The sequence below is a fragment of the Plectropomus leopardus genome, chromosome 20 (assembly GCF_008729295.1).
Source record: "Plectropomus leopardus isolate mb chromosome 20, YSFRI_Pleo_2.0, whole genome shotgun sequence".
Classification (NCBI taxonomy): domain Eukaryota; kingdom Metazoa; phylum Chordata; class Actinopteri; order Perciformes; family Serranidae; genus Plectropomus; species Plectropomus leopardus.
In genome coordinates, this window is record NC_056482.1 from 2909263 (window position 1) to 2935562 (window position 26300).

The window sequence follows — 26300 nt, forward strand, 5'->3', positions numbered from 1 at the left end:
GCCTCCCTATAAAAAGCAACAATATACATGCACGTGTACCTTACATGTATTTTGGGACCACATTACAAAACTGGTTTGCAGCTGTCTGAAAAGTCAAAATTGCTGCTATCCACTGAATTAATTAATTTATAACTTATATACTTCTTTTTACATCAATAAATTATCAATTGACACAATCTTATATTTCAGTTTGTAAAATCCTATAGACATACAAGCTCTAACTGTTAAGTATATTTAAAATGAAAATATACTACTCTTGTAAAGTAGTTATACTCTGTTTATGTGGGACACTTTCTTATATTTTCTATGAGAAAATTGTTAGATTTTTTTTAACATTGGTTCATTTCAATAACATTTTGACTGAATAACAGTTTGCCTTAATGTGGCCATTTGTATATTTAAAAAATTAGGCCAAGCAATATAAAAACAAGATAGATCTACTTAACCTATGATCTCAACTGAAAATAACATTTGAGTATTTTTTTTTTGTTTTGTTTATTTTTATAATTTTTCATTTTTCATCAAAACCCAACTAAGTTAAGACATGAAATTGCTAAGTATCAAGTTAAAAGAAGCCCAAATTTAAAAGTAATTTTTGTACTTTGTTTATGTGGGCCATTTTTAATATTTTCTCTTCTATAAGTAAATTTGAGGCCTACTTTTTCCCCCATACTGGTCAATTTTAATAATATTTTGACTGAATTAATTTTGTTAAGTCAAGATGTTGTAGTGTTGTACTCTGTTTATGTGGGGCATTTTATTTATTATCTATATACATTAATTCACAGTTTACCTTTTCAATATTGGTTAATTAAAAAAAAAAATTTTGACTGGCTTAAATGTGTTTTGATTATCTAGTTTTTATATCTGAAATTTTATGTACAGCAATTTAAAACAAGGTAGGACTGCTTAAATTATAAATCTCAAGATATTAATGAATCTATTACTTCTATTTATAAATAAATGATCAATTTAATGGTCTTATAATTTAAATATCAGCCCAAATCAATATCGATAATACAATTGTTAATACATTTTTTCCTGAATTGAATTTGTTTAAATTTTCTGCTTTTTATAGTTCAAATTGTGTATGAATCAATTTAAGAACAAGACAAGACTATTTAACTTATAATCTCAAGATTAAATAAATAAATAAATAAATAAATAAATAAATAAATAAATAAATAAATAAATAAATAAATAAATAAATAAATAAATAAATAAATCATCCTCGACACCTTTCGCTCCCCTAAACTTGGAATTTGGGTTAGTTTTTCTCGGACCACCACTGAGTGAGTCATCTGTCATAGTAGACGATCTCTGGGAGCGTGTGAGCGCGTGTGTGAGTGCGTGCAGGGTGTCTGTGTGATATCGCAGACGTCACAGCCTGCCGTTGGTCCAGTTCACTTCAGATCTGATGAGCCTTTGGTCCTCTTTAGGGGTAAACTAAACTGAGTCCGGAACCGAAGAGTTGGCCCCGGGACCTCCCAGCGCTCACTCTGACCCGGGACACTTTTTATTTGGACTTAACCCAAAATAACCCGCACAAACAGCCGGGGCGGAGGGAGGGAGAGCCGCCGTTAACGTAACCTCTGTGACGTCGGTCCGCCCGGGCTGCTGCTCCGCTGGCTTTACTACCACGCCGTTTGTCTGGAGGCTCCTTATTGCTGTTTACGGAGTGATCGATCGATCTGATCGGAGCCTGATCGCAGGATACATCGGTGTGTGAGGATGGAGAGGAAGAGGACGGACTGTCCCGCACTGCCGCCCGGCTGGAAGAAAGAAGAAGTGATCAGGAAGTCCGGACTGAGCGCTGGGAAGAGCGACGTCTACTACTACAGGTATTCCGTCACACTCATCGATCATTCCCCGATCAGTCCGCGCCCACACTGAAACGGTGATCGATAAGTCAGCCGAAGTTTCCTGTTGCCATCTGTGGCTGTCATCGTCAGTTCCGAGCAAAGCGCAGCTCAGAAAAGTTGATGTGAAAGTGCAAAATGACAGTTTGTGTCAGAGAAGTTACAATGTAGCTTCCAATCTGTCATGTTGCAGTAGCAGTTTGTAGGGGGGCTCTGTGGTGCCAAACACAGTGTTAGCTAATATTTAATAACAACTCTACATTTTGAATATTTAAATTATATATCTGTAGATGTTTGCACAGTGGCTTGGTGGTTGTCAACAAGCTGTTCACTAATAGTTGATTCCGGGCCAGGCCTGGTTCCCTACATCACTTATTTCTGGTTGAAAAATGAATGAAATTGTAATTGAGAAGTGGCTCATGATTTGCATTTTCGTAGTGTGATATTCCAATTTTGAGTGGTTTATCACTGGCAGTGGCCTCATTAGGCCTGCACGTCTGAGACTTCAGCCCTGAATGCTTTATAAATAGCCCCAGATCTACGGTACGTCTATATCTATATTTACATCAAAGTCTCTATCTATCTATCTAGCTATCTATCTCTCTCTATTTCTGTTTATCTAAAGAGCAGTCTTAAGTGGCTGTTAATATAAAATTAATATAAAAAAACCCCTGAAAAAGTAAAGAAAAAAAATCTGAAAAAAATGTAAAAGAAAAGAAGTGCCCCAAACAAACAAACAAACAAAAATCATAATTTTTTAAACAAACAAATAAAAAAATTACAAAAAACAAATAAAAAACAAATAAAGTAAAAAAGTAAAGAAAAATGTAAAGAAAAAAATAGCAAAAAATTTAAAAGAAAAAAAAACATATGGATTTGGAAGGCATATTTTCCTTAAAAAAACCCAGCTATTTCTTTTTTTTTTTGTTCCAAGAAGTACAGGCTGAGCCCTGAGTCTCCTCTAATCCCAAAAATGCCCCTGGTCACTGGTATGCTGCTGCCAGTCTGTTAGCATATGCCACTCACTGATGGTATATCACTTAAATCTAATGACAGAAACCTTTTCACTGGTATATAGTGATGAAACGCTGCTGCAGTGTTAGTGTCACGTGCCAATATGAAGAGACTTTTTCAGCAGAATAAAATATTTATGAGGAACTTTAATAAAATGAGCTCAACTTTACCAGAGTCAACCTGCTGTCACTGTTAGCTGTTGCCCCTGATGGTATATTATGGGTATATTATGGTAACATAATGAGGGGAACAGAAAAGAAAATTAAAATTGTATTACATTTAGTGCACGTGATTAATGCCGAATTAAAGAATGCACTCCCCCAAATTAGGACACAATGATCGGTCCTGCTGTTTTACCAGTTTTATTTTCTAAACAGCAGGCAAACTGTACATTGCCTTTATGAAAGACAGCTTTGGCGCAGGGGTCGACAGATTATCGGCCCGGACAATTATTGGAGCCAATATTTGCTGATTACCTGTATTGACATTTTATTTATATATATTTTTTTTAAAACAAATTATTTTCAGAACACTAGGCTCACAGTGTTACAAAACAAATCCATTGTGTATATACATGAGTTAAAAAGTATTACCAGTCAGAGTAATAATTATGATGTTATAAAATAAAAAGAAGAAGAAAAAGGCAACATAAATAATAATAATAATAATAACAAAAATAAACAAATAAATGAAAATATTGACAATGACTGTATCCTGAGAGGAGTACATTGTCCTCTGACTCTCATCAGTAGCGTGCGGTAAAACATGGTCTCAGAAATCTCATGTGGCCCGTTTTGCTTTGTTTTATTTTAATTATCGCCGATAAAACAATTTCATTAAAAAGTGCAAGGAGAAAGCATGGGAGGCAGTTTTAGTTTGCAAAACCTCAGGAAGCCATTTTTATTTTTTTAAATTTTTTTATTGTTTTTAGCATTTAATATCATTCAATCTTTATTTTTTTATTTTTTTTATTTGTGAATTTTACAACCACATCTCAAAAATGCAGTCTTTTGCCACACTTACAATCATAAAACTGTACAATGCAGATGCAACATAATTTACAGGAAAATTGCACTTAGCTATTTTTATTAATTCATTTTTTTATTTAAATGTTCGCCTGACTTTATAAAAAAAGTGAGAACTTGCTGCATGTGATGTAGAAAGCCTCATTTTTGATTTGCTAAAGGCATTTAAACAAAGTTTTGTGTTGGAGTTTGTTCTATTCAAATTTCTAAATATTGACAGAAAGATTTTTCATTTTTATCGTAAATGCATATAGGCTCCAAATATTGGTTATCGGTCTCAATAAATACCAATAATTGGTATCGGCCCCGTATCGGTCGACCCCTGCTTTGGCGTGTGCAGAATCAGATTATTTTCCAAAGATTCCTCACAGAGTGCGACACAGAGCTGAAGTTATGTGAGACATCTCTGTGTTGTTTGCTCAGGTTTTAAAGGGTTAACCACCGTCTGTGCGTCTGTGCTTTTCTGCCTCAGTAACCATCATATTTCAGTTCTCTAAAGCAGATCAAAATTCGCTCTCAAGTCTCAGCTTTACATTTCTTCCGGTTCCGTCTCTGCGCTAACAGCTGCTGCGTTAGATCGCAGAGGAAACCGCGTCACTGCCAGAGCAGCTTTGTGGTGAGGCCGTGACGCTGCAGAGCCGCCGGCTGCTCGCTTCCTGTTGATCAGCGGCGACGGCGGAGGCATGGCTTGATCACATCAACAGCTCCGAGTCAGAAAACAGCCGTCACATCCTGAAGCGTCCACATGTAGGAGAGGAGAGCTGAGACTGGCCTTTACTTTCAGTTTGCTCTGTAATGTGACTCATCAGTTCCAGTAAGGAAACCAGTCAGCGACTCTGCTTTACTGGAAGAGCAGCACCACCCTGCTGGGCCCTCCGACAGCTCCGTCCTTACACTCATGTTATTTGTCAGCAGCTCTTCATTCAAAGCCACATTTTATTTTTCAGCTGGCACTCACACGATGTCAGCAGCCATGAAAACATAGTCTGAATATTTCCCTCAGTGTCAGCAGCATATAGCTGCATGAAAGAGCTACAGCGAGGTTAACCCTTTACAACCTGGGTGGACATCGGTTGTGTTGTGTTGCGTTCAGACGCCTTTAGCAAGCTTTAAAACTCCTGAGAGCTGACAAAACTGGTTTGATTTCTCCTGAAAACATAACTCGGCAAGAATATCCTGCAAAAATAGTTAAAGGTGACGAGAGAATTACTAGTTTATTAGATATTAAGAAACAAATACATATGAAATTTTATTTAATTTTTTTAAATTTAAGCTCTTTCTAAAAATTTTTGATTTTTAAAATAATTTTCAGGTGACTTTCTCGTAAATTTTTACTGATTACGTTTTCAAATTTTTGAGCTTTTTCTTATTAAGTTGCTCATTGCCTTCAAAATGTATTTGATACTCTGCATATTTGTTTTCCCATAAAAGTACATTTCAGGCTGCTTGTTCTGATGGAACCAATCAGACATCCAAAATTAACCAAATTCTGATTATACAAACACACACACACACACACACACACACACACACACACACACACACACTCAGAGCGTCTGATCTTTGCTTTGTGGCTGCTGACCTACATGTCAGACACAGCTGAGCGACTGTGTGTCTGCTCTTGTGTTTCTGTCTTTGTGAGGGTATTTGGTCCGTCCCTCGCTCTGTCTCAGGGCTGTCAGAGGCTTAGGGCTCAGTTTGAGAGTTTTGGTGTGTTAGTGCGGAGCAGATGAATGAGGAAGTGTTCCCGCTGGTGTCAGATGTGATGTCATAGCTCAGCCGTTGTCAACGCAGTGGACGCCAAGTTTGAACTGGCGCCCATGGGAGTTTAAAGTTGGCAAGCAGAGCGAGAACTTCCTGGAGTGTCCCCCTGGACGCCTGACATCTGCTCAGAGCCAAAAACTGGTGTGGTTGCACTTTGGTTTTTGCATGGAACGAACGAGAGAGAGTAGAATATGTTAATTAGTAAGCTTTAGAGATGCTTGTAGATACATTTTGCGATGGTCATACAGCGCCAGGCTGGCTGTCTCTTCTTGAATCTCATCTTTGTGCTAAGCTAAGCTAATCAGTTGACAGTAGGCTGGTTTCCATTTAAGATTTGTGCAAAACTTCAGCAATTTTTGAAATACAATTAAATAAAACATGAATAAAACACAATTTCGAGATAACTGTGTTTCCATTGAGCGATATTGTGCGACTCTTCGTCTGTGATAACATTCCAAGAAGCATGGTGATGGATGTTCAGAACATCAGCAGCTGTATTTCTATTGCAGCCACCACACTAGCCGTCATTATTTCCAATCCAAGGCCACATAGGCGTGTTATGGAGCCATAATGGAAAGACAAGCCCCTTATACCTGGGAGCGTCCTCGAGATCAACCCCCCCCCCCCCCCATCATGTAGTATATTGAAAATAATTCTTTTTTTTCATCTTAAAACATCATAACAAAAACCTGACATTTAAAGGGTTAAAATCCTGAAAAATCAATGAATATTTAATATTCAATATATTTCATATTTATTTAACAATTTAACCCAATTAAAGGAGAATATAATATGAATGTATAATATTTTTTATAGCCTGATTTTGAAAGTGCATTTTGTGTGCAGAGCACTATGAGTGTGTGTATTTGACACTTCTCAAGTATAAAACTCAATATTGCTGCAAATCATTGACATATCCCAGGCTGTGATAATAATAATAAAAAAAAAATCTGCTGAGCATGTTTTATATTAAATATATATATATTTTTTTAAAAGTTTTTTTTTCATCTAAAACATAGTGGCATCATGACAAAAACCTGACATGTAAAGGGTTAACAATTCTGAAAACTAATGAATATGTGATATTTTTGATAAGGACTGATGCTGGTTAAAAAAAGAACTCTGTTAAATTAGAAAATAATATTATTGTCTAATATTTTTTCATGCTTGATTTTGAAAAGCTCATTTTCTGCGCAGGGCAATATGAGTGTGTAATATTAATAGCGGCCCCTAAGGGTTCAAATCTGTAACCATATTATCCTTATCTGTCTGACTCTTCTCCTTCCTTCCTCTCGTTTCTCTCCTTCAGTCCCTCAGGGAAGAAGTTCAGGAGTAAGCCTCAGTTGTCCCGTTACCTTGGAAACAAAGTAGATCTGGGATGTTTCGACTTCCGGACAGGGAAGATGATGCCTGGAAAGCTGCAGAAGAGCAAACAAAGACTGCGACATGACCAGCTCAGCTTGGCTAAGGTAACGCGGCGGTCGTGTTGTCGCTTATCAGATTATCAGATTAACGCAGCTCTTCCTGCAACAGGTCGACAGTTCAGCAGGTCAGTTGACAAACACTAAACCATATCATTCACCGTGAGGGACTTGTCCAATTGACTCTGTCTTGTGTGTGTTTTGACCCTGACTTCTGTCCTTGTGGGTTTTCACTCATCGTTGTCTGACTGATGCTTTGACTCAGACTCGTCTCAGACTGTTTTCTGGCCATTTTGACTGTCTCAGATTTATGGGTGTTTTGAATAGAGTTTAGCAATATATTGACATTATATCGATATTGTGATATGAGACTAGAGGCCTCATGCAGCAATATTCTCTCAAATTTCTTTTAATGTTCTGGTAAGAGAAAAAATAAGAGAAGTCAACTCCAGACGCACCAAACATTCATAATCACCATTTGATTCGATTTCGATTTGATTCGATATTGATCCAGTTGCTTCGATATTGATTCAGTTATGTGTGTTGATGTCAGAAATACCCAGATAATTCATTCGAATACCTTCTGATATGTGTTCAATAAAGTGTGCATTATCTGTATTGATTTAGAACAAACGGACACCAAAACTTATTTTACCATTACATTATTATTTATTAAACAAAAATTAAAACTAAAATAAATTTTAAGTACAGAAAAGTGCACATTTTTGCCTGAGCTGAACTCAACAAAAGTAATAAACATTTATGCAGGATTTATCTACCTGCATTTGTGTGTGATCCACAGCCTCAGCGTTAGCAACAGGTTGCAAAACATCTGCGTGGTGTCGACTCAAATGGTTGCGTCGTCGTATTGTTGCAGTGTTTTAACACTGACTCACAAGGCTCACACAAGACGTAAATACTATCGTCTTCGTGTATCGGCTTTCAATGTTGTTGGTGCTGACTTTAACACACTGCTACCTCGCACCAATGTCAACATTTTAATGAATAAATAACAGACGTTGTTTGGGGGTTAAGTGGGGCCTCTGAACATGTCAACCACACTCTGGTGGCACACACTGCCCCCACAGGAGCGAGGCGTCATTACAATGCAAATAATCGTTTTCCGGATTTTATGAATCGATATTGAATTTGGAAAAAACATATTGCAATGCACTAATGAATTGATTTTTTTTACCCAGCCCTATTCTGCAAGTATAGTAGTATACCTTTAGCCCTGAAATGTAATAATTCAGTCATTATAATTACTCTGAATCATTATCTAAATTTGATTCAATGCTATTCATGCATTTTTTAAAAATGTTTCTCAGATATAAAACTTATTTTTCCTTGAGTTGGACAAAAACTTGTGGCCTGTAAAAATCGAGCTGTTTTGCTCTTACCTTGGTGCTCTGACCACTCGTAAACTTTTCTCTTACCTAGAGAAAAGCAAAAACAAGAAAACATCTGTACTAACAAAAAATAATTAAATTCATGGATACGAGCAAAAAATAGAGAAAATTTGTGTGTATACTGTTTCTTGCATGTCACCCTATTACTTTTTCCTAAAATTCTGCTGGTTCTGTGGTGTTTGCATTTAAATTCTGATATCAGCAGTGCGCATCAAGCATGCGCGTCTAATGAGGCTTGTCAATTATCGCTTTCAGAGACTTTGGGCCTCAGACTTGTCTTGTTGGTGGTTTGACGCCAACTTATCTCGGTCTCGTGGGTGTTTTGACTCTGACTTTCCTCTGTCTCCTGGCTGCTTGACTCAGACGTGTCTTGGTCTCGTCTTGGATGTGACTTCAGTGGTCTCGCCTTCAGCCCTGGGTGTTTTAGTCGTGAACATCTGTCTGCAGATTTTCAGTCTCCTGCGTCACACTTAGAATTTTCTGCTGAACTTTAACAACTTCTGCTAACAAACATTACTATGAGCAGAGCAGACTCATTTTTTTCCGTAGTCCTTTGAATTAAATTTGAATGATCATCCAACCTTTGGTCAGCTCACACACACACACACGCACGCACGCACGCACGCACACTCACACACACACACACACACACACACACACACACACAGAGAGAGAGAGTGGGGAAAATCCTGGATTTATCCTTTCAAAGTCAAGTGGTTGTGTGTGTGTGTGTGTGTGTGTGTGTGTGTGTGTGTGTGTGTGTGTGCGCGCGCGCCTCTGTACACTATATGTTTGTTTATGACTCCCAATCGGCCCAGATGGAAGACGTGGCTTGAATTGAAGCAAAGGGATCAACAAATCAAACAAGCATGCAGATTTCCTTGCCAAATTAAGCTGAAGTAAAAAAAAGAAAATTGTTATGTAGTTTATTAAACACTGTTTTTGTCTCTTTGCAGCCAAAGAAAGTCTTTGTGGTAAAGAAACACTCATTAGTTGAGAGAGTAGGGACAGACAGTTTCACTGCGGTATATGGAGGTCCCCTCTCGGATAGACACACGTCGTTCAAGGATGCAAGCCCCCTCTTGGCAATTTCTTTAAAAGATAAATAAAAAACACATTTTCAGTAATATTATGAAAGAATGCTTCAAAAGCATTATATATATATATATGTTTTTGCAAAATGACCACAAACGGACGTCCACACCTGGATAGGGTTCCAGGACAGTCCCCCGTTAGGGATATTGTAATGCCGTTCAGTGTGTGCGTGTGTGTGTGCGGTCAAGCGTGCGTGCTGGCATGCCTCTGTGCACGTATGCATGTTTGTGTTGTTCTGTGTTTGTGTGGTGCAGTGTTTGTACCACAGATAACAGCAGCACCGACTCCTCCCAAACAGCAGAGCGTAGAAAAACAGAAACTTCTCGGGGTTCCTTTTTGTAAGCACACACACACACTCACACACACACACACACACACACACACAGTTAAAAAACGGAGGTATAGCTTTCTGTTTAAAGATTCTCATGTGACCCTGATGACCTAAAGTAACCTGGAGAACCAGTGGAAAGTCCTGCTGGTGTCCCATAAAGGCTGCAGTGTTCATTACAGCCACAGTATGTTCATGTCAGCAGAAGAGCTAAAGATGTACAGTCCCTTCTGTTGCTGCTGCTAGAGGAGCGGTTCATCCTCTGGGGAGCAGGAAGAGGATCAGAGCTTGTGTGTGCCAAGTGTCACAGAGAGAGATATCAGGACAAAACGTCTCAGAGTGATGCTGTTGAGAGTAAGCACATTTTTTAGACTTTGGAAACCAGCGAAATGGTTCCTACATGTGCTGATATTTAGCTCCAGAGATTGATTGACTGACTTTTTGTAGGAGGAGAGATTTTTTTGGAATGCTTTATAAGAAATGAGCCTCTCTTTATATATGGACTCATTATCTAAAGCTATGCAGTTATGTTAATGTTTTCTGTTACAGCTGTTGCAAACGCTTTATTAAAGGAGGGACCATGTTAACCGAAGTGCTTTTCCTGAAGCCAGCGCATTTTTCAAATTCTTTGCAATTGGAGCGTCACGAATTTAAGCTACACTACAAACGGCAGCAGTGTGGCGAGGCGTTTATGCTGAATGTTGCCTGGTTGGCTTTTATTCAGAGCAGGGAGAGTTGAAAAATGTTCAGCTTTGGGTAAAACCATGCACTTATCGCTGTCACAATGGTGGAGGACGTGCGAGATAAATACACAAAGAGCAACAATTTACAGGTTCCAAGGCTGAACAAAAATTGGACTGGAGTAGGATTCACATATCAGCATTTACAACAGAAGGACTAAACAAAAAAGCAGCAAGTGGTTATTGCATGTTCTTCCGTTCTTCAGTTGTATAATATTGAATTAAATTATAATAATGAAGGCGCTGACTCAGGGCCCAGGTCTGTGTCCACACGTCCAGCTGACGGCACACCTGATGCCGTCTCTCCAATGATGGCCCCGACGGTCTAGGTCAGACAGGTCTTTGCCTGCTGTCCCCCCTCGAGCGCTCTGCATCTCTTGTTTGAAATTTGCAATGATTCTTTTGGTGTCAGATTTCAAATCAAACCACGTCTTTTTGACCTCATCAGTACTGCGCCCCTCTCCAGATACAGAACTCACAGAGTGTGTGAGTGCATTTTCTTTGTGTGTGATTTTATATCCAGACTTAACACGACGAAATATCACCACTCGTTTGCGGTTCACTTCCTGCAGCAGCACCCCCTCTTCACAAGTCTGCTAAAAGGTGTCAGAATGGGAGGAACTTTTACTTATTTTCAGTTTTCTTGTAAATTTTTTCTAATTTCTCTCTTTTTTTTGGTCCATTTCTTCTTAAGCTGCTCATTGCCTTGTTCTCATGTTTTTGAGAGAAAACCAATTTGCTCAGTTTACAAATGGTAAAGCATCAGTGTATGCTTTATTATTATGTTCTTGGATGTGCTTCGTGTTTTCCAGAGCTGTCTTACCCTCATCTTGTACATATGTGGAATGTATTTTATGGATGCAGATGGGTGGAAGCCCAGTCCAAATATTCCACAATGTGGGGCAATAAAGTGAACTTTGAATCTTTTGACAAAAAGAAAACATTCTTCCTACAAGTTAAAAGTTGGATTCCTCTTTGTCTGTGGACAGGTTGCCAGGATCTTTTAAGTTTGAATTCATGAGCAATAAAATGCATCCTTTGCTCAGTTCAGCACACACTTTGGCTGCTGCAGCCATACTTGACCTGTTGTGTCCCAGCATAATCTCTGTGGTTAAAAAGTTAGTAAAAGGCAAGTTTCCATTACAGATTCGCACAAAACCTCAGAGATATTTCCAGTATGTCAATAATACACAGTTGTAAGATGACTGCGTCTCCACTGAGAGATGTTCTGTGACTTCTCCTCTGATAACATTCCAAGAAGCATGATGATGGATGTTTAAAACATCAGCACCTTAATTACTATTGCAGCCACCACACTAGCCGTCATTATTTGAAATCCAAGGCGACGTAGTCTTGTTATGCAAGTGGTAATGGAAAAGCGAGACCATTATAAGTAGGATCATCCACATATGAGGGATTTCTGGGAGGTGATAGTCCACGATTTCACAGAGGAATTGTGAATTCAAAACTTCTGGATGATCCGCTCAACTTTTGAAGAGTTATGCGATGCAATACCACCTCTTGTAACTCCTGCTGCATCATGAGGGAGCCAGTTCCTATTGACAAGCACATAGCCATAGCATCATGTGACCTAGAAAAGACAAAAAAGTGTTTTCATTGCAGTTTTGCCAAATATGGCTTTTTTTAAATCACCTGAAATACCACCTTGTGCGAGCTAAAAACGTTTTTGCGATAAATGGATGTTTTTTTCAAAATTGACGCATTTCCATGAGGTGTATTTTATATTCGCAATTTCAATTTGTGCAATTTGAGGTTAATGGAAACGCACCTACTGATTCGAAGGTCCAGATTAAGTTTCCACGCTCAAGTGTTGTTCACTGACTTTCTGACTTTATGCCCATCTGTTACTCATATCACAGTTTTTAACTTGTTTGTTGGTACTTTCTTGTTATCACATTCCACTTAAGTTAAGCTGCTCAGTGATGATGTCTTTAAAGAATACGGTTCAAGAGAATCTTGGAAAAATTAGGGGAAATTCAAAGACTGTTCCCTAAATCACTATAGTCAGGTTTGGAAATGAACTCTTTAGTCCACTTGCCACTGTGGCTGCTGGACTCAAAAATCTATCAGCCTCTCAGTTGTTTTTTTTTGTCTGGTAAATGAAGCAAATCAAGCAGCCACTTGTATATTTTACCAACATGTAACTGGAGCTAATTCCCAACCATGTCATAGTACACTTGAATCATCCTCCACCCTTTTGTTTCTTAGTGTTAAAATTCTGAGTTTGAAATGTATACAGGTCCAGCACCCTAAAAATCCTGTGAAAATATAGTGGCTACTTTTTTACTAACATCTGCATCTAAGTGCTGACAGTAACCAGGCTTGTTTTCGGGTTGTTGTTTTTGCATGATATTTTTGCATGTATATCCTCAATCAGCGATTCCCAAGCTTTTTAGGCCACGCACCTTTCTACAGTCCGATCAGGTCGACGCACTCGAGTGTTGGGTCAGGTTTTGCCGGTCCTGTCTGAGCTGAAACTGGTTTGATTGTAGGAGCTGAACCAGCATTTGTCATGACATGTTCTGGCAAATTAAAAAATAGCCTTCATCAACAAGCAGTGCCGACAGCGTTACGCTGCTAAAGCCAACTTGTATTTCATAAGTAATAAGAAATAAGTGACAAACTTGATATTATGCCTGTTTATAGTATACTGACTAACAGAGCCGCTCGTATCTGACAGGTCCTGTGCAATTTACTGCCAAACGGAGGCCGCTGTTATTGCTGTTGTTTGATTCAGTAGGTAGTTACCTAACCTACCTTATTGATGATAGATCTGCAAAGTTTTCCCCCTAACTGCTGCAGCAATTTGAATTCATCCAACAAATGTTTATGCAAACAGATAAACACGGCGCGGCACACATGTGGATGGACAAAGGAGGCGGAGGGGCATTGAAACCCAACGTCCTGCCGCTCAGTAGGGGGTTGAGAGAGGGTGGAGTTCCTCAGTGTTTTTTGGACAGGTTGGTTCAACCATCAGTTGACACCCGCGCTTTTTCTGCTGTCACATGTCAAAATGTCCCCCCTGTGAAAAAGGCTCGTCCCAGGTCTGTGTGCAGCTGCGTCAAGTCTTTATTGTAAGGTAAATTAATGAAATCACTGTTTGGCACGGTGGCTGCGTGCTACTGGTGTGTTTTTTTCAGTACAGTCAACGAACATCAACATCCTTCAGCATGTAATAATGTGTGTGTGTGTGTGTGTGTGTGTGTGCATGCGTTCATGTGCGCTGCATTGTCATGGTTTGTAACTCTCTGCTGCAGCTCTTCACACATCATTACTTGGGAGTACACACACACACACACACACACACACACACACACACACATGCTTCCTGTTGTTGTCTGTGAAACCTCAACTTAGAATTAACCCTTTTGCAACCTGAGCAAATTTGCTTTATTTAGTTCAGAAACGCTGGCCGAAGGCAATGACCATCAAAATAAGATATGACTCAAAAATTTGAAAAAAAGTTAGAAAGTAAAAGAAAATTTTCCATAAATTAAAAAAAAGATGAGAAGAAAGTGGAAAAATAAGGAAATTACCTGGAAGAAGTCCTTTAAAAAAATGATAATACTGTAATTACAATTATGTCATTTTTATAAAAAATATAAATATAGTTTTTTCTTATCCCATAGTTTTTTTTTTTTTGTTTGTTTGGCTTTTTTTGTTTTGTTTTTTTTTGTTACAGTTTTTTTTCCTTTTTTCCTGAGACATTTTTCATTTAAAAAAAGTCTCCCCCTTTTTGGCAAGTATATATTTAAAGAAATGAATAATTCTAAACCCTCTGAGCAAATTAGCATGATTCTTATAAAAACATGGGGAGAAAGTGGTGACCAAAGACAAAAGAAATGACCCAAATTTTTTGCAAAATGTAAGTGAAAAGTAAAAGAAAATACCTGAAAATTAGGGAAAAAAATTAGTTTAAAAAACAACAAGGAAATGAGCTGTAAAAAATGCTTAAAAATAATTTTGCAACATAATTTTAATTAATCATTATAAATACAATTTTTAAGCTTTTCTCCCAAGACATTTTCCCTAGCTTTTTAAAAATAATTTGCTAAATCTGCTAAATTCTTGCAATTACCAAGTTGCTCACAGCCTTTTTTCCTGTTTCTGAAAGAAATCTCACCAGTTTGCTTCAAGGTCAAAGCTTTAAATGCTTGTTAAATGCATCTTACAGCAGCATGAAAAATGATGTCACTCCAGGTTTTTAAGGGTTAACCCTTTAAGCCCAGCTGACACACACATATGCACACACACGTGAACAAACACACAGGTTGCAGGTTAATTATAACTCTGTCTCACATTAAGGAAGATAAACCAGAATGAGATGAAGAATGATGAGAGGGAGGGAAGGTGGGAAAAAAGAGAGGAAAGAAGAAAGAAAAAGAACATGTGTCCATTAATACACTCTGTCTATCCAGGGAGGGAAACCAGACCTGAACACAGCACTGCCAATCAGACAGACGGCGTCCATCTTTAAACAGCCTGTTACCAAGGTTACAAATCATCCCGGCAACAAGGTGAAGACAGACCTGCAGCGAGCGAGCGAGCAGCCCAGACAGGTGAGGGGGTCACACACACACGCACACACACATTGTGGTGTCGCCATGGTAATGCCTGAGGGTGAGCCCTGGCTGGTACACAAGTGACGCTGGAGGAAACCAGGTTGTCAAGGTGACAGAGGCCACTAGAGGGTGCTGAGGTATCATGGTATAAAAGCAGCATGACACACAGGTTGTGTGCTCTGCAGTGAGAATGAAAGATGGTGTGATGACAGGCAGAGGAGGAGGGATGAAAGTGTAGGATAAGGAGGAGGAAAGTGATGAATGAGAAGAGAGGAAGAGAAATAAGGTGGGAGGAAGAGGAGCTGGATGCTGTGGGAAACAGTGAAACAAATTGAGAGAGGAGAGAAAGAAGCAAAATAGAAAACATGCGTGAGAGAAATGTTTAATTATCTAATTTGTTCTTGTATGTTTTTCGTTCATTACAGTGGACTATGTATTGATATGGTGTACAAAAAAAGGAGTATTGTGTATACAGTGGGGGTCGACTCAGTGGCCTGGACAATTATTGGGGCCGATATTTGTCATTTTGGCCTTTATCCGTATCAGCTTGTTATTTTAATGATTGCTGATGAAATCCATTCATTAAAAAGAGCAAAGAAAGTGTCAGCATGGGAGGAACTTTTACTTTGATAAGCCTCAGGGAAGCTATTTTCATTCATTTATTTGTTATTTATATTTTCTTGAGCTTTATATAAAAGTTGCTGGGAACTTGCTATATATGATGTTGAAAGTTTCAGTTGTGTGGGTGTTATTATTGGAGAGCTCATGAGTGTTTGGTTGGTGTGAACAGCATCTTAAACACAGCAGCAGCATCCAGCTCGGGTAAGAATCAGAAAACAGTGAGACTGAAATGAAGGAGACTAAACTGAAAGTACAGAGATCCTTCAGATATTCATCTCTGTGAGCTCTTCTTTGTCTCTCCGTCTGTCTGCAGCTGTTCTGGGAGCGGAGATTGAAAGGTCTGCGGTCATCAGACGTCACAGAGGAAGTCCTGCGCACTATGGACCTGCCTAAAGGCCTGCAGAGTGAGTCTCCATCATGAAGCTCAACACACACCATGCTCCGGTCTTGACCTTTGACCTCTGACCTCTCTCTCTCTCTCTCTCTGTCTCTCTCTGCAGGTGTGGGTCCAGACTCCAGCGATGACACTCTGCTGTCGGCCATCGCCAGCGCTCTGCACATGACGTCTGCTCCAATAACGGGACAGACGTCTGTGGCTGCAGAGAAGAATCCGGCCATCTGGCTCAACACGTCTCAGCCGCTGTGCAAGGCCTTCACCGTCACCGACGAACACATCCGGTGAGACACACTGCACTGCACATGAGCAGAGGCACTGAGCAAGGTTCAGGGTTTGTCTGGAAAGGTTTTGGAAAATTAAATATTCCATGAAAGTTCTGAAAAAGTCATGGAAAACTATTTTACAAACCGATTAAAACAACCAATGTGTCAGAGGACCATTGGAAATGTGAAAAACCAGACCATAATTTCTGTTTTTATAGTATTTGTCAAAGATAAAAATATTTTCTTCAAAAATCAGCAAAAATAAGAATAAAATAGTTGCTCAAATATTGTGTTTAAAAATGACCAAACATTTTTAAAGAAAAAGAAAAGCCAAAATGTTTCCTATAAAAAAATCGCCAGAAATTTGTAAAAAGAAAAATCACTAAACTGTTTTCTTTAAAAACACCTAAAAAAACTGCTGCGTAAATGTTTTCTTTAGAAATGTCCACAAAATAATAATAAAAATGTTGCTTAAATATTTTCTTTAAAAATCACCTTTTTTTAAAGATCAAAATCACCAAAATGCATCCTTAAAAAAATTGTTAGAAATAAAAAAAGGAAAAATTGCCAAAATGTTTTTTTGTAAAATGCCCAAAATATTTTCAAGAAAAGAAAACCTAAAATTAAAATTAGAAAAAGGCCAAAATGTTTTAAAGAAGCAAAACCAAAATACACCGTAATTGGACATTACTCCCCCTTTTTGCACCTCCTTCTCCCCCCTCATAAATAACCAACAGTCCCTACGTTATATTTAAATACTTCTGAATTCATTATTTTTTTAAATGATATATTTTCTAAAAAGCTATTGAATAGGAATGAAAAAGAACTGATAAGGAGTATCAGTGGTCATTTCAGAGAATGTATGGTCTTTAATTTGTCTCAAAGTCATGGAAATCTATATCTATAAACCCTGCAGGTTAAAAAAGGACAGACTCATGCTGATTATCTAATAGCAACAGGAAGTCTCACAAATAAACACAGACAGCTCGTCGAGCCAATTTAGGTACTTTAAGCCCTTAATGTCTGATTGCCCCAATTTGAGTCAAAATTTGCACTCTTTCTTTAGAATCTAACTAGGTCAAATGTAAACAAACAGACGTGATACACATCTTTTAGAGTCAGTGGGACTTTAACTTTCCGTTAATATGTCTGATGGCTGTCGTGGATAAACATCAGTGTGGAAATTTGAGGAAAAAAAGAGACTCCTACCAACAGCAAATTCTGTGCACTTTTAATGGTACCAATTTGATGATAATGATGACTCTCTGGTGTGTGCACACATGCTGGTTAACATGGCTGCAGCTGCTGACCCTGTACCCTCTGAACCAAAAAAAAGTTCATTATTATTGTATTTCAATAGTTTTGGTTTTTTTTTGCCACCAGTGCTGCTAAAAATCACAAGAGAGTTCCCATTCATGCCGAGCTCTGGTTTGAGCAGTATCTTCAGTGTCACCAGTCATCTTTTTCTGAAAATACTGCCTTTACTTTCTTTCTTCACTGAAGAAGAGTCTGTATTTGTGTTTTTTATTCAGCATTAACTGCATGTTTCTTACTTGACATTCTCACTTCACTCTGCAACCTTTTGCAGTGTGTATTATGAATTGGGAAATATTCATCATGATTCATTCTGTCTCGTTGCATCAGATGGCTTTGGAGCTCATAGCTGATTAAAATGTGAACTCAATTTAGAAGTAATGTAATCTTTTTTTATGCAGCACACGCCCAAATCGTAATTGGATGATATGAGCATTAGCGCACGTTGGCTAATGTTAGTTAATGTTAGCAAACTTTATATAGATTTTGCTTTGTAATTGACATTACTGAGTGAGCACTGGGTCTGTGCTACTGTTGCATTATTAGCATAAGCTGTTGCATTCCCCAATAAATTAGCCCATGTATACAGGTTTTTTAAAATGTGGGAAAACTGCTTTCCCTGATAGGCAATGCAAACATGGGGGTAGATGGAGACGGAACTTTAGACAAAACAGGACTAACAAACAAAAAAACAACAAACAAACAAACAAAATGATCAGGCATGATGGTATGCTTACTGTTGTTGATATACAAACTGGTTATTTATTATGCTTTGGGTGGTTATTGAGGTCACTCATGTGTATGTGTTTAGGTGCATGCATGTCTGCACCTGAGAAAAGAAGAGAGAGAGATGGACTGAGCAAATAATACTAAGAGGAAATCTATCGATCTATAGATAGATGTAGATGTATATAGATACAGTAGATAGATAGATATGTAGAGAGAGACAGAGATAGATAGAGAGCTGTTGCAGTGCACAACAGCAGCTGGATATAAACCAGCTGCTGTGACCACTGCAGGCTCTTCCTTAAACTCTGTTGTCTTCTCCGTCCTCTCTGTCCAGCCTGTAGAGTATGACATGCACACTGATGTCATCACGGCTCTCACTCCAGGTCGAGGAAAACCTGCTATTTCTTGGTTCCAGCCGAGCCAGTGTTTTTGGATTCTCAACCAATTTATTTTTGGCAAAAATGCTCTCAACTGGTCAAATGTAGGTGCATGAACTGGAATGGATCTATGTTGGTGGAAAAGCGGTAAACCCAGTCAGCAGGGAACATTTCCCACAACATTGGCTAACGTGACCTACAAGTTATAATAATGTTTTAAAGAAAACGTTTCAATCTACAACAAAGAAAGAAGGATGTTTATTGTTTCAAATTATGTTCCTTTAAGGTTAAATGCTGACTAAGATGAAACGTTTTAGTGACAGATCAGCAGAACTTTTTTTTTATGAAACGTTCCTGTAATGTGATATGTTAACAACAATAAACAAATATATATATATTTTTTTCTTTTTTTTTTTTTTTTTTGATGTTCATAGAGAACGTTACCCGAACTTTAAGATCACTCTTGGAACTAAAGGAAACTTGCCGCTGAAAACATGACTGAAACATTGCACTGTACCGTTCTAAGAATGTTTTTGGAAAGTTGCTTGCAGGGTTGGCAGTAATAGTTAATGTGCTATTTAGTTGTCGTTTTTACTAAAATATCTGGAATGTAACAGCTCTGATGCCCCAAAATCTTATCACTTAGTGTCATTACATGGAGTTTTAGGGTGTGTGCTCAAAAATACTTGTGTTTCACTTTAAGATCTCATCTTCATTCGCATTGTTAAGTTTTAAATATCATAGAAACATGTTAGACGTGTTAAAATATAATTTCTTTTTTTTTTTTTCTCATGCTCTGATGAACCCTGACGAGCGTTTCCAGCGTTTCCACTCAAGCCTTAGCCAGATAAGATGAGTCCGGATGACTGATGCATGCTGGGTAGACAGAGTTGTAAGTCGTAGGGAGAGAGGAGAATGAGAGGGTGATGAGAGAGGAGGAATAATGAAGCATGAAAGAGGAGGTGGAGGGTCGCGTGGGGGGGCGGTGAAGGCTGGGAAATTAACACCAAACACCCAGGTAGCTGCTGAAAGAGCTGCTGAGGCAGTGATCAGCTGAAAACAATCACCGATTCACCTGCTTAAACCGACTCCTAACATCCGCTGTTTTAAGGACAATCACATCAGCACATTAGCCACAGCAGGTCACTTTTATTTACCTCCACCATCCAGTCAGTTAGATTGATTTCCCCTTTCACGGCAGCCATTTATTTCACTGGTAGAAGGAAGGCAAAACACATTATAATCTCAAAAATTTAAACTTAATTGTGTACAAGTCATATGGATAAAGTCTAAACCCTGGGACATCAGCATGGTGCTGGTTCATGGGGGACATCCGGGCTCTCTTTAGTTCAGAAATTCGGAAGAAATTGGTTGAAACTTTCCACAAACTTGATTTTTAGATTTCCAGCTAGTGAGTTAAAGTTGGTCTAATAAAGTGTCTGTGTGTGTGTGTGTGTGTGTGTGTGTGTGTGTGTGTGTAAGCATGCATGTGTGCCTATATTCTACTATTACTACTACTACCATCAAAATACTACTACTACTAATACTACTACTAATAATAATAATACAGGGTGAGTGACGACCTGATCGTCTGCAGCAAAGTGTAGCCGGGACACAGTCAGGAAACTCCAGAATTGGTCAGCAGGGTCACTCACGGTTTGATTTTATAGCTATCGATATAAAATTCTTTTGTTTTGCATTTTGTTGACCCCTAGTACTATGCACTCATCTTGTTGTCGAGAATATGGTGAAGAATGACCATATCACGTTTCTACATCTCTGTAGACCAGTACACATGTTTTTAGCACTAGCGAAAACCTTAAATCTTAAATGTGCATTGGGCAGTAGTAGCGAAGGCTGACTTGGTTTGGGAACCGGAGGGTCCTTGCTTCAAGACCCTGTGTAGAGAAGGTTTAGAGTGTGGACTGGCAGCAGGAGAGACAGCAGTCTGCCTCCAGGACATTGTTGAGGTGCTCTTAAAGCAAGACAATGACCCTCTAAACTGAACGGCTGTGATATGTCTGACTCTGAATGAGCATTTGTGTGCAAACGAGCACTATGAAAAGAGTAACATTTCAGCTGTATTGTGTGAAACTGCCCTGTGTAAAATTGCTTTTTGTAATGAGGGCTTTATGCACTGCAACCCCACTATAATATCCCTCTCTGTGTAATAGTGGACGCACTGTTCTTGCTGACGCAGCCTGATCACTTCCTGCAGTGACTGTCTGTCCCTGAGGAAGAGCTGCTCCTCTGCTTTTCCTCACATTTCACACTAACGCACCAGCCAGCAACACGCTCATCAAATATGGCTGTTTATCAACAATTTGTGACCCAGTAACTGATGTCTTTCCAATAAATCTGAATGCAGATTTCACTCTTGTCACTGTTGCTTTTGAACTTGAGCAAATTGGCTTGGTGTCTTTAAAAAACATGGGACAAAGGCAAACAGAAACTTCACAAAAAATGTACTAAAATTAACAAGAAATTAGCTTTAAAAAAAAGTACAAGAAAATTACCTGAATATTAGCAAAAACCTCAAACAGAAATATATGTAAAATATATGTAATTATTGCAATTATGACTGACTGTCAAGTTTTACTCTTTCTTTTGTCAATTTCATTTTCATTGGCAACCATGAGATTTACAGAAGGGAAATGAAAAATGATTTTAAAAAATCTTAGCCTTTTTTGGCAAGTATATTCAAAGAAAATAATAAATGCTTAACCCTTTGCAGCTGAGCAAACTGGCCTAATTTTTAAAAAAATATGGAAAGAAGGCAGTGGCCAACAAAAAAAGAAATAACCCAAAAATTAGCTAGAAATTAGAGAAAAGTACAAGAAAATTAGTAAAATAAATAAAAAAATAATTTAAAGAAAAAAAGAAAAAAAGCTAAGAAATGACCTGAATACAAAGTGCTCAAAAATTATAATAATTTTGCAAATTACAAAAAAACCCAGGCCAGGGTGTTGAGGGGGTCCGGTTCGGTGACCTCAGGATTGGGTCCCTGCTTTTTGCAGATGATGTGGTCCTGTTGGCTTCATCAGGCCGTGACCTCCAGCTCTAACTGGATCGGTTCGCAGCCGAGTGTGAAGCGGCCGGGATGAAAATCAGCGCCTCCAAATCCGAGACCATGGTTCTCAGCCGGAAAAGGGTGGAGTGCCCATTCCAGATCGGGGATGAGATCCTGCCAAGTGGAGGAGTTTAAGTACCTCGGGGTCTTGTTCACGAGTGAGGGAAGGATGGTGCTAGAGAGATCGACAGGCGGATCGGTGCAGCATCTGCAGTAATGCGGACTCTGCACGGTCTGTCGTGGTGAAGAGGGAGCTGAGCCGAAAGACAAAGCTCTCGATTTACCGGTCGATCTTCGTTCCTACCCTCACTATGGTCACGAGCTTTGGGTAGTGACCGAAAGAACAAGATCACGGGTACAAGCGGCCAAAATGAGCTTCCTCCGTAGGGTGGCTGGGCTCTCCCTTAGAGATAGGGTGAGAAGCTCGGTCATCCGGGAGGAGCTCGGAGTAGAGCCGCTGCTCCTCTGTGTTGAGAAGAGCCAGATGAGGTGGTTCGGGCATCTAATTAGGATGCCTCCAGACGCCTCCCTGGTGAGGTGTTCAGGGCACGTCCCATCGGTAGGAGGCCCCGGGAAGACCCAGGACACGCTGGAGAGACTATGTCTCTCAGCTGGCCTGGGAACGCCTCGGGGTCCCCCGGGAAGAGCTGGACGAAGTGGCCGGGGAGAGGGAAGTCTGGGCTTCCCTGCTTAGGCTGCTGCCTCCCCGCGACCTGACCCCGGATAAGTGGAGAAGAAGAACAAAAAACCCAAAGCAAAAAAAAAAAAAAAAAAAAGCGTCACTCCTTTTTGACAAGTATATATTCAAAGAAATTAATAAATGCTTCATACTTATACTTCACTTGATTCATGGCGAGAAGGCAAGAACCAAAAAAAAAGACTTAAAAATTAGCTAGAAATGAGAGAAAAAGTACAAGAAAATTAGTGAAATGACTAAATTTAATAAAGATTAAAAAAAAAAACAAAAAAACAAGGAAATGATCTGGGAAAAGTGCTTAGAAATTATAATAATTTTGCAACATAACTTTAACTAGTCATAAATCAATAGAAATACATTTTTTTCCCTAGCTTGTCTCTCTAGAATTTTCCCCTAGCTTTAAAAATAATAATAATAAAGAAACATAATAATAATAATAATAATAATAATAATAATAATAATAATAATAATAATAATAATTTCTAAATCTACTAATGTCAATTACAATTTGTGGAATATTTCTTGCTCAAGTTGCTCACTGCCTTTTCCCCCATGTTTTTAGAAGAAATCGCAACAATTTCCTGAAGGTTCAAAGCAATGTTGCTCCAAGGGTTAAACACATTTAAAAAGAAGAAGAAAAAGATCAGTCTCTGTAAACCATATAGACAGTTCATGCATCCTGACAGGAGGGGGCAATGTGGGGACACACGCTGACTGACTGTGTTTATGAGTGTGTGTGCATGTGTGTGTGTGTGTGTTGTGTGTGTATGTCTGTCCAGTCGAAAATGGAGCAGAGAACAGCTGGCCGAAGCCATTACAGCAGAATCACTGGAATACATCACTACATCCTCTCCAGTCCCTCCTTATATATCCTTCTCTCCTTTTTTGCTCGATCACTCTTTCTCCCATCCTCCATCCTTCCCACGATTTCTCTTCTCCATTTTTACCTTTTACCTTTTTCACTCCCTCCATCCGTTCCTTCAATCCCTCTCATCACCCTTTCACATTTTATCTCCTATTTCTTACTCTCCCTTTTTATCTGCTGTTTCATTCTCTCCCAATTTATCTCCTATATCCGCCCCTCCCATTATCTCCTATTCCTTTTCTCCTTAACTCCCCTTATTTCCATTCCTCCTTCCATTTTTCCTCATTCATTCTTTCAATTTCTTCATTCCATCCTTTATTTTTTCCTTCCATCCCTCCTTCACCCTCATCTTTCCCATCTCTCTTTTATTGCTCCATCCTTCCAAAAATGCATTCTTCTCTCTTTCTTATTCCTTTGTTTTCCTGTATCTATCTCTCCTTTTACATTTCACCCCCTCCTCCTCCTCATCTTCCTCTCTCTATCTCCTCTCCTATTATATATCCTCTCTCCCTCCAGCTTTCCTCCCTCCTCTCCTCCTCCTCCTCCTCCTCCTCCTTCTTCTTTTCTTATCTCTCCCCTCCATTAATTTCCAATTCTCTCCCTCTTCCCTCCTCTCCCTCTCTTCAGTTGAATGTGCTTGTCATCCTAAATCGCTCTCATTCCTCTCCTCTCCCTCCTCCTTCTCATCTTCATCTCCTGTCCTCCTCTACATCAAACGCACACATCTCTCCTTCTCCTCTCATCTCTTTTTTCTGTATTATAAATTTTCTTTTTGTCACATGCAGTTCTATCTCATAGCATCCCTGCATTTTTCTTTAATTTAGTTTTTAATTATACTTTCTAACTGTATTCATTTTTCATTATTCATCCTTTGCATTTTTCTGTTTTGTAATATTTTTTTTTCCTTTAACAGAAGCAAATAGCATTGTATTCCATGGCCGTGTATCTCCGGCTGTTTATTAATCCAGATTCAGTCTGAGACGATGGAGCTGATTCTGTCTCTCCTCCGTGTTTCTTTACGTCTTTTGTTGGTTTTGACAAAAGGCAGTGGGAAATCTCTGTGTCTGCGTCTGTGACAGCAAAGACACACAAACACATGTCGACTTTTAAGAGCTGATGTGGAATCTGAGGGGGGGGCTGTCTGAGTTCAACATGACCTGCCAGCATTCTTCATGGCTCAGCATGTGTAAACACTGTTTTTAATCACTGAGGTCAACGTGCTTCTTTAATTTATATTTATTTTTGGCCAGTTAGAGGAGGAGCCTCAGGATGGTGACGTCAGTCAAACTATACCAATTTAGTTCTGTTCTATACCAACAGGTCCATAAAACACGCTCATGTTTGTTCACAGGAAAAACGGCACCGGGTCCTATATGGGGGCTAAATAGCCATAGGAAATAGCAACAGGTCCCTAAAAATCACCTACATTGGTGCATAAAAAGCTAGAGGAAAACTGGCAACAGTTCCCTATAAAATACCCACTATGGTGCCTAAAAAGCCACTAAAAAATAGCCAGAGGTCCCCAAGAATCACCAACATTGGTGCCTAAAAAGCCGCTTGAAATGAACCATGGATCCCTAAAAACCACCCACAATAGATGTCTAAAAAGCTGCTGGAAAAACAGCACTAAAAAATTCAGTGGAAACAGCTGTTTTTTTTTTTGTTTTTTGGTCTCGAACAGTGCTCACTACACTGCATCACTGTAAATGTTGATATGAAACAAGCAATAAGGTGCTTTAAAAGGACCCATAATAAGACATCATCTCTTGTGTGTGTGTGTGTGTGTGTGTGTGTGTGTGTGTGTGTGTGTGTGCGCGCAGGGAGCAGGAGCTGAAAGTGTACCAGGCCAGGAGAAGTCTGGAGGAGGCGCTGATGGCTGATGGTTTGGCGCGGGCCGCCGAAAACACCCGAGAGCTGCTGGAGGGGAAGACGGCCTGAAGACAGACAGGTAAGGCAGATGAAGTGTGTTATTAATAATCCTTTCTTTACCTTCTTTCTTTCTGTTCTACTGCAGTTTATTTTTTCAGACAGAGGCTGCACAAGATGAGTGCATTTCTCTGTTGAGCAAGTTTAATAACATTTCATCCCATTTAAAACAAACATTTTTTTAATATTACACTGTCCAATACGTCGAAGCGTGAGAACTAAGCATCAAACACGTTTAAGACTCCTTCTCCAATGTGCAGACGAGCTGCAAATAGGATCGCAGAGATGATAGCTAACATTAGCCAGTTGTCATGGTAACCCAACCTGCTTTCAGGCAGATGAGATGAGGTGCACATCAGTCAGAAACAGAATATAAGAAAAAGAGATGAAGTATCTTGTCAGGGAAAAGAGGGGAAAGAAAAGTCAGCGAGATGTAAAGAGTTGCTTTAAAACAGTTGCAAACATCATTGCATGCTGAAAAAAGGTACAAAACACAAGAGTAGATTTTTTTAATTTACATCATCACAATAACACAGCTGATAAGGAACCACACACTTTTTTCAACCTCAACACACAGAAACTTACTAGTCAGACTGAGTGTGTGGATATTTGAAGCAGGGGACATTTGTGTATTGTGTGTGTGTGTGGATGTACAAGGTGAACTTCTAAACTACTTCAAGCTCTACTAAACTACTATATTAACTTAAACTATTTCACTACAGTGTCACTGTTACTGCCATTTTATCGAAATACTAAACAACTAAACTATTACAGAGCTAAAAACTAAACTACTAAGGTATGTA

The 26300-nt window shown here is 39.0% G+C and overlaps 1 protein-coding gene across 1 annotated transcript in view; it reads left to right on the forward strand.

Annotated features, from left to right (window-relative positions):
* The first annotated feature begins 1341 nt into the window (after window positions 1-1341).
* The window catches only part of mbd2 (methyl-CpG binding domain protein 2), a 37492-nt gene continuing 12533 nt past the window's right edge, over window positions 1342-26300 (forward strand). Inside the window, exons 1-6 of the mRNA XM_042509522.1 lie at window positions 1342-1841; window positions 6972-7131; window positions 15095-15235; window positions 16173-16263; window positions 16360-16537; window positions 25392-25519. Of these exons, the coding sequence (XP_042365456.1) occupies window positions 1732-1841; window positions 6972-7131; window positions 15095-15235; window positions 16173-16263; window positions 16360-16537; window positions 25392-25509 (798 nt within the window). The 5' untranslated portion in view covers window positions 1342-1731 and the 3' untranslated portion in view covers window positions 25510-25519. The remainder of the gene's footprint in view (window positions 1842-6971; window positions 7132-15094; window positions 15236-16172; window positions 16264-16359; window positions 16538-25391; window positions 25520-26300) is intronic.